Consider the following 9,123-nt stretch of genomic DNA (forward strand, 5'->3'; position numbering starts at 1 on the left):
AAGCAATGGTGTGTCTAAAGAATGATTTTTATTTTCTAAATTTAATAGTACAAGGCAAAGGGAAAAGTCCAACTATTTTTATTTGTTTGAAATTGGTAAGGTACGTTTGTACAAACTTCCACCACACTCTTTAAATTACAGAATGTATCACAAACTCCTGGTTATATTTAATTTCCATAACCTGTCTGTTTAATAAAAAAAATAATGGTAAATGCCATCCTGTGTATTAAATATTAGTTCCTTGTTTCTCATGTTTAAAGAGCCTGCACTAAAAGTTTTATTTAAACAGTTTCTGTGAAATTAAGCTGAATTAAAGCCCGAAGGAGTGTAAATAAATTTTCCTGTTGTTTGTAAATTGGAGAAGTGTGTCAAAGAAAATTTTTTGGTACTCGAATTTATAGGCCACCTTGTACTAAATTGCTTTCCACACTCACTGATTTTAGTGCCATGGAATATCAGCACTATTATCTGTGATGACCACTGAAGAAAAAGGAATCATCTTCCACAGTGCTAACTGCATCTTTCAATATTTTGTTACATCAAACTTGAAGATTTACTTAACCATATACTTCATTTTGGTCTAGTCTTTGTTAAGGAAAGTTTTTTTAAAATAATATTATTGTTTTTAAAAGTTTTATACATCCTACTGTTAAACTTAAAGCATTTTATACATTTTTCATTAATACCTCAGGATGTTATTTGAACTAAGGCAATTTTTATTGCGGGCCTGGTAATTAATCAAGAAAATACAGTAATTCTGCTGACTTTCTATATTGTTTTCATGGTCTTGAGCACTTACGTGATGTAAATTGTTTTTCTTTCATATAGAAATTTAGAAATCATTTTAAAACGAAAAAATAACTGCACAAAGTAGTTGGATGGAATATTGGCATTAAAGTCTGGTACAGATCCTGGTTTGGCCCTGTTTTGAACAAGTTGGTCGTGTTCTGTAACATTTAGACATTTTAAGATATTGTAAATTTAACTATCAATTTGCAAGATTCAGACTTTTGTTACTTTTTAGATGGTTTGCTCTACAGAAGAACAAATTCTAAATATACATGAAATGACAAAAAAACATACAAATGTATCATTACACTGTATAAACAATAGAGTGAGAAAAAAAGCATGATTTAAAAAAGGGTATATGAACAAAATTTTAATATTAAATCACTACTTGTGTCTACTTATAATTTGGTGTTGTAGTTAATTTTTGATCTCAGGTAATTTTTGTTTTTCTTTCGTTTCAACTTCATTAGCATACATTACCATACCCAGAAACAAAAGAAAAACAAAAATTACCTAAGATGAAAAATTAACTACAACATGAACATGGAAGAGGCATTTCTAAGAGTCGTAGAAACCACACTTCATGGCTTTGAAATTGTGTTTCTCTATGAGCCAGAATTTAGCTTTGTTGTTGCACACATAGAATTTCCAGACCTTCTTTATTCCTTCAAAGATTTTTTTGTTTGAAAATTCTAGTTGTAGCTGCCACAAAAACTGACACATAAATAAGCAAAAAAGAAATTAAGCTTTTTTTATTATCTATTTTCTTCATGTGTCATATTCATGACAATACACTTGTCCTAAAATCTGACAATGGCAAGTTTGTGTTATTTTGAAAGTTTGTTCTGTAGAGCATGGCACCACAACTGATTACATATATGTTGTAGTTAATTTTTTATCTCAGGTGATTTTTGTTTTTCTCTTGTTTTTGGGTATGGTAATGTTGCTAATGAAGTTGCAACAAAAGAAAATTAAAAACTACCTGAGATAAAAAATAAACTAGAACTTAAACACAATCCAAAAATACTTAAGTTAGACAAATTGTTTCACCAATGTTATCCAGTATCAGCAAAAGGAAATAACAACTACATTTCCACCAGTACATTCCAAAATTACAGTGCAGTACCATTCAACTGACCATTGATATGGTAACATTGATACCAAGATTTCCATTATCAGCAAACAAATGTGCAATATTGGTATCAAACACAAGACAATCACTGTTTAAAATAGCAGAAGCAATTCCCTCATGGATACTTCTTGGAGTTGCTTCCCAAGCTAATCGCCTTCTATTTCCATTCAATTCTAGTCGATATACAAAGTTTTCAGCTTGTTTACGTGTTCCAATTAACTGAACAATGGCATAAAACTGTTGGAGTCCTTCGTATTTCTCTTGTTTTTCTAGTACAAGCATGAAGTGATGTCCAAAACAGGACTGCATCATCACCCAGTCAACAGCTCCGGGAAGATTTATGTCAGTAGCAAGGAAAACAATGTCTTCTCCTTGAAGAGTTGTGATAGATTTATGGGCGTGCATAAGATGAGGCATTACTGAGTCCAAAGATCCCTGCCATTTACACGAAGCTCCTGGACAAGGACAAGAGTAGGGTCGAAATTCACAGGATTCTTCGTGTTCTGGTTTTTCAGTGTGTGGCAAGTTAACTTCGCAGCCAGCTGAGGCATATTTGCAAGGAAAAGAAACCGTGTTCGCAACTTTCTCCATGGCTAAATTTCGAATACTTCCTAGAGGACCACGACATGTCGGACAGCATGATAACTTAGGGCGGCAGTTCGAGCAAACTAAATGACCGCTACTACATTGAAGAATAGGAGGCAAAACATAATCAAAACACACAGGGCATTCAAAGATACTTGCTAAGTCGGCATTTGATGGTCCACCTGGTTGGTTTCCGTTTATTCTTGGCGGTTTCTGCGGGGACTGTGAACTTGGCTGGCGATTCATACTATTTTACAGGCTACACTCTTTGACTGAACGGTTTTTAAGGACACATCCTTCTCTTGTCACTTTTAAAATCACAGATACTCCCCTCCACTGTCAAGTAAATCCATTATGATTGTTACTACCCCCAAAATACTGAAAGCCGTAGTAAAATGAAATGAATCTCGCCACATCGATGCCACAAAATATCTCCTCTTGAGCTTCCTTCAGATAATTTGTTTTCGTGTTTCGTAGAACTTAGGAGCCTCGCCTCTTTTTAGATGACGAAGACCGAAGCTTTCCGATTCAGTCCCGAAAACCGACAATTGTCTCGTGATTCCACAGGCAACCCAAGCTCAGCATGGAATTAAAATCATTAATAAAAATCAGGAACCGGCTCCTGTAAAAAATATAAAATTTAAAGATAACTTCGATTATTATTATTTCTTATAAATTTTAATAAGGAAATCACTTCGGTTAAATTCTGTACTGGCGTAGAAAAATTAACCTTACAAAACATCAACATGTCACTGACCCGAAACTCGGGGTTAAAGGAAATAAACGGATCGGGAAAACAACCTCATGGCAAGCAAAAACAAGTAAAGTAAATAAGGTAAGGTGCATTCTATTGAAAATTCTAACAATCTAAGTTATCTTTTCTACATTTTTATTTCTGATCAAAGTAAACAGTATATAAAGTGTGAATAAAAAACTGAAACTGAAACTGAAAACAAAATGCCTTGCCTTTTTTGTGATTTGGTTGGAGTCTGATTCATTTACACCTGACTGGTGTAATCGATAATGTCGATAGCAACGCTCAATAATTATCGATAAAATCAGAGTGTCTATTAATGTAGACTCTGGACTACGGCAAATGTCAATCAATTAAAAAAGTGGGCGGCAAAATATAGACTATGGACTCTGGACTCTGGACTCTCTTAGGTGTCCGTGTGTCGGCCGCCACGGGACAAGCTGGCTTGTTGACAATTCGCAGTGACAGTGGCAATGGCGAGCAAGACCAAGCGTTCTGAATCCGATGCTGTCTGACAAAGTTGGAAGGTGGCCGTACAGTTCAAAAAAAAAAAAAAATGCAGACTGGCTGACTTTAAAAAATAGCTTTTATCTGTTAATCAAAAGGCACCTTGCTAGCGGCAACAGCTTGCAGAGGGATTCAACTCCGCGATACACTCTCATTAGTTCCGTAAATAAAGCAAATCCAGAGAATATATGAACAACCATATGAATTTTCTGAATTCCCATGGCACATATTAAGGCATAATTTCCTACCATAAGACCATAAGACAGAAAAAAAGACAGCAAAATCGATCCTTCTCTCCGCCGACGACGGATCATTGACGAAAACAACCACGCGAGGAATAAGCGCTTTCAACTTCGGGCGTTTCCGACAGCCAATCAGATCTTGTGGCATTGTTATAACAGCCAATCAGCGTTACGGCCAAAATCTGGCCGTAACGAGCACAAACGTGAATGAGTTTGGATCAGGCCCAACTTAAGCGCTGGCCGTTACAGAGACGAGAACTGCTAAAATTGGACCTGATATCAGGTTACGATTGAGGGACTTCTCCATTGTTACAGTAAGTGACCACCCCTCGCAGCCATAAAGTGTGGAAAATAATTCATATTTAAACTGTCCGTCTTCTTTTAAAGTTCGTCATTAGTGATCTTGTTAAGCCAAAATGTAGCAGATCTTACGATCTTCTTATGAAAGACATCGACCTTTCTCATATCTCCGTTAGTTATTCTCCAGCACTCGGAGCCATACAAAAGGACAGCCTTAATATTGCTGTTGTAAAGCCTGATCTTAGTTTTGAGGCTGTATGGCTTCGACTTCCAGATGTTGCAGAGCCGACTGAAAGCACCTCTGGATAGGTTAAGGGGGGCCTTTGATGTTCTTAAAGCCCGAATAGATCCCGGATCCTGAAAAAATACTGAGGACCCTCAAATATTGGGAGTATCAGTAAAGTATAAGCTTTGTAACCCCCACCCCACCTCCCGTCAGTCGTCCTTTGTCTCGTCAGGCCACGTTCCTCCTTAAATTCCTCCCAGACCCTCCAAGGAGGAGTGTTGCGCGGCGAAGTACAGCTTGGGCTCGTTACAGCGAGTTTCCCAAACCATTTTCTCATTTCCAGTTTAATGAAACTTCCTCAGAATATCCAGTGTTACTGCTTTATTTCGAGATGTTTACAAGCCCTGAAATTAGTCGTAAAGGACAGGAAGCAAGCCTCGAGAAAACACTTCCTAGAAAAGTGAGCAAGGAATACGAAAAATGGATACTAAGGAAAAGACAGTGTTTACTTCATCTTTTTTTTTCACTAGAAATAGTAGACAACAAAGACAACTTTATAATAAGTTAGAGACGCTGTATTCACTAACAGAACACTTTCACAACGATTTTTCTTCACCTCTCCTCCTCCAAACGCCCCTTAAAGACAAGTTTACTTTGCACTGATGGACGTAAATTCCTTTGTAGAAAAAATAACCTAATACTGAAATTTACGTCGCCGTTGAGCGAGCGGAAACGAGTGTTTGTTCCAGTACATAGTGAAAGGCTCAACCACTCCAATCTCTCACTTCTGAGTAAACGTCGGTCGCTTTACGAATGCTCGTAATCCTATAAAGCGGGCTTGTCTTAAAAAGAGTTTAAGTGTTCTTTTTTCAGGCCCAGATGAGAGAAACCTGTAAGATTAAATGAACGAGGGAAGTCTCAAGGGTGACATGGAGCCATGGCATTATGAAGACGCTTCACTGCAGATGAAACATGGCTGTGTAAACTTTCATCAAGGCACTCCACTTCCTGTCCAGAGAAAAGAAATCAAATTAACAGTCAGCAAAAATGTCAGTTGGTAATTCCAGAAACTTCACAGAGACTGGACACTAGATGTAGACGAAGGGATTCTTGGGTTCGATCAAGCAGCCAGCATTGGACTGCCAGATGGCTCCTATAAGAAACCGCCGACCAACCATTAGTTCATAATAAAATTAGTGTCATAAACCAAAATGAAATAAATTTGCCACCGTAAAGAGATGCAAAAGCTGACGATCGAAGCGCCAGCCCTTCATTCTCTTCACTAGAGCGATCCGCAGTAAAATGATTGGCGAGATGTTGCGTTACCTTGACTTGTTTCTTCTTCTTAACATACTGTAAAATTCCGAAAATAAGCCCCTCCATGAAAACGCCCCTCCAAATCGAAGCCCCTCAAACTAGTAATAACTTGAAAATAGTGCCCTCAAATACAAAGTAAAACAAAGAAAAAACGGTAAATTTCCTTCCAACCATAAGCTAGCCTAATCGATTTTGAAACGCAAATTTCCCTCCTTAGATAAGCCCCTTCAAAGATAAGCCCCTCAAAAAGGGCCTTTGAAAAATTTATCCCCGGGGCTTATTTTCGGAATTTTACGGTACCTCGCTTAGTCACTCCCACAGCCTGTGCAGGGGAGTCGTGCCTCACCTCGTCGTTAATCCTATTCTTATCATTAAAGAAGGGCAATCTTTCGAGCAGTATAGTTTATTTTATTTCCTGATTTTCTTAGATGTTATTCCCAGCATTGTTAGCTAAGTTCGTCATCTTTGCCGGTTTTATTATCACACCAGATTTTCTATTTATGAGGTGTAGCTGCCCGAGTAAGTCAGCGATCGGAATCTAAATAGTTTACCAGATGCTTCACCAGGACTGGCCTACGACAAAGGAATTCTAAATAGTGTTGGTTCTTACCAGAGTATCAAGGTTGATAACAGCTGTTTGTCCGTCCAGTCGCACGGATATCTGGTCACCTTTTGTGGTTCGAGTTACAGCTTCGTTACCATAAGTTCCCCTTAAAAGTGTCACAAGTCTGGCACAAAGTAAATAGAGATTGTCGATGAGATCAATAGAGCGCTTTCAGATGAAGCCATGGCCCTCATATTGGACAAGGTGACCGAAAACATACAAAGAGCGGCTGTTGAACTTTGTTTAAGCTAAACCTTTTCTTTTGCTTTGACAAATTACATAACCCCAGGTTATGTGGGTGAAAACGCTCTATAAGTTCGCTCGTTGATCCTAGCAGTGTGCGAGAGCCCAGCTTGTAGCTCAGTCGTTAGAGCGCCCAGGCCAGTATCTAGCTGACTGATTTATTCGTACATTTTTGCGTGCACCGACTGATTAAATTTGCGCTTTCCTAAGCGTACAAATTAATGAAGGTAAATCTTGGCAAGAAGTGGAAATTCGCGGCTAACAGTGCACTGTCATCCTCTGACATTACAGATTTTGCATGGCTGTCTACTGGGAAACTTTTGGCGGGAAATGGCTGTTAATGTTCATGTCGTGTGACTCGAAGGAACCAATGAAAGCGCGCGCTATATAATTATAACAATTTTGTTTGTACCACTGTTGTGGTATGATGGATATCACATCTGTCTCCAAAACTTACTTTTCAGGAAACTTGCTCAAGTCAGACTTCTTGGAGCGAGCAACTAAAAAAAAAAAAAAGAGAAGAAAAACAAAAATGAACAGAATTTACAGATATATTCTTTTTTTTGCTTGTGCTTTATAAAATTGAGCGATAACGTTCCCGAAACAGTCCCAAAATGCACTTGTGACAACACCGAACCTTACTTTCTCAAGCGAAGCAGTCGAAGCGAACATAACACAGGCACAAGAACAACAAGTGTTGTGTCAAATGAAAACGACCACTAACGCAGGCGCAACAGATAAACACAAGTGCAAGAGAAGAGAAGGACAAACTTTGATCCTTGAGTTTGCGTCAAGTCCGTTTAAATGGCCAGTGAAACGCCCATGACCAGCATATCTACCCTTGCGATTGTACATGCGCCTGTGCTTGCTTAGCTAGTAAAAACCAAGCCCTTACGGCACGAGACACACAAAACAACAACAACAACAACAACAACAAACAAGGAGGTAGATAACAGTATAAGATGTAGTTGCACCGAACACGTTTCTCTGTTGTAAGGAAACAGTCCACAAATAAGTTGTCAGTGGATTCGAGGTTTTAGCAATGCAGAGCACATAAACCAATCAAGGGATTTAAAAGGTCCTATTTTTTAATCAAATGATCCTTACATGTGTTCCACTACAGCATGCAACATACATCATAAATCTTAAACGTGTACAAAATAAACGCTGGGGCAAATGCGATATTTTGCTTAAAAAATTAAACTGACTCGTTTAACCACAGTTAAGGTGAATGTCAGGCGAGGTTTAACTGAAGTAAAGTAATCACCTTGAGCTGCAGTAGGATTGGATTCAACTTGTAAAATCACCGCTAGAACAGCATCAGCGTACATGTCATTTACGGGATTAGCCACCCACTAAAATGAAAACAGTAACATTAAAATCAATACAGTATAAGATAGCAACAGTGGCGTCTTGAAAACACAACTTAAGGTGTTTCGATACAGTTTTTCAGAGGCCATACCGATATTTTTCAATCGCCTTAAAAGTGATTTTTTCCTTGTCCGATCGCTATAAAATTTTTACCAGTAATTGGCTATGGATTGAAATATGTGAAAATGTAGTTTTCAATAAAATCGATATTACTATGACAACAATAAACAAAAAACTTTGAAATTGATAAAAGCCGAATTTTGTGTGATCTAGACCTGCTACTGAAAATCCAACACTAGGAACTTAAAGTTTGGTGTTTAGCAAACAATCTCCGTAAGAAGTAAAAAATTCTGTATGTTTGAATTCGACTAAAACGAAAATATATTTCAAACCTTAAATTTCCAATAGCGGCGATAGATTATTTAATGAAAACGTTATAAATGACTCAAATTATTCTTAAGTGGCGTAAGAATGATGCTTAATATCATATTTTGATGCTAGGAAATTTTGGTGTACTTTCGTTCATGCGATCTTGAAATCTAACCCGTTTTCTCACCACCTGTATAAGTGCAACTTCATTCAGAATTTGGACTTTTAGCGCTTTCTTGTATATCTCCAAAACGACTCAAACGAATTTTTTTAAAATCTCTTCACATAATCTTCATAATGTATATAAAAATGTCTGTAACTTTCATTAAGATTGATTCACTGCAACACCTTGAAATTTCAAGAGAAACCTATCCTACGAACCAGTCAAAAATCTGCGTTACAATATTCACTGTTTTGACGTTATGCTAATTTTTCCAAATTAATGCGGACAATACATATATCCATGACTAGTACATTTCAGTGTGAGTATTGTCAATGTTTTACATTCAAAAGATGCGATAAATTCAAACTAAAATGTACTAGTCATGGAGGTATGTATAGTGCGCATTATTTTGGAAAAATTAGCATAACGTCAAAACAGTGAATGTTGTAACGCAGATTTTTGTCCGGTTCGTAGGATAAGTTTGTCCTGAAATTTCAAGGTGCTGCAGTGAATCAATCTTA

General features: G+C 37.5%; 2 protein-coding genes across 2 annotated transcripts in view; both read right to left on the bottom strand.

Annotated features, from left to right (window-relative positions):
* Positions 1-11: 11 nt before the first annotated feature.
* On the bottom strand, positions 12-2,973 carry LOC140928831 (E3 ubiquitin-protein ligase SIAH1A-like). The gene has a single exon (XM_073378617.1). It carries the CDS (start codon positions 2,750-2,752, stop codon positions 1,919-1,921), a length of 834 nt encoding a protein of 277 aa, XP_073234718.1. The 5' UTR covers positions 2,753-2,973; the 3' UTR covers positions 12-1,918.
* A 1,962-nt stretch (positions 2,974-4,935) lies between these two features.
* Positions 4,936-9,123, bottom strand: part of LOC140927098 (cleavage and polyadenylation specificity factor subunit 3-like) — a 28,507-nt gene continuing 24,319 nt past the window's right edge. Inside the window, exons 24-27 of the mRNA XM_073376754.1 lie at positions 7,967-8,054; positions 7,157-7,199; positions 6,463-6,580; positions 4,936-5,543 (exon numbers count right to left, since the gene is read on the bottom strand). Coding sequence (XP_073232855.1) covers positions 5,454-5,543; positions 6,463-6,580; positions 7,157-7,199; positions 7,967-8,054 — 339 coding nt within the window. The 3' untranslated portion in view covers positions 4,936-5,453. The remainder of the gene's footprint in view (positions 5,544-6,462; positions 6,581-7,156; positions 7,200-7,966; positions 8,055-9,123) is intronic.

Source organism: Porites lutea, chromosome 2 (genome assembly GCF_958299795.1).
Source record: "Porites lutea chromosome 2, jaPorLute2.1, whole genome shotgun sequence".
NCBI classification, from domain to species: Eukaryota; Metazoa; Cnidaria; class Anthozoa; order Scleractinia; family Poritidae; genus Porites; species Porites lutea.

Bases quoted from the DNA above. Each gene is read 5' to 3' on its own strand.
- LOC140928831 (XM_073378617.1), bottom strand. From the start codon at position 2,752: ATGAATCGCCAGCCAAGTTCACAGTCCCCGCAGAAACCGCCAAGAATA.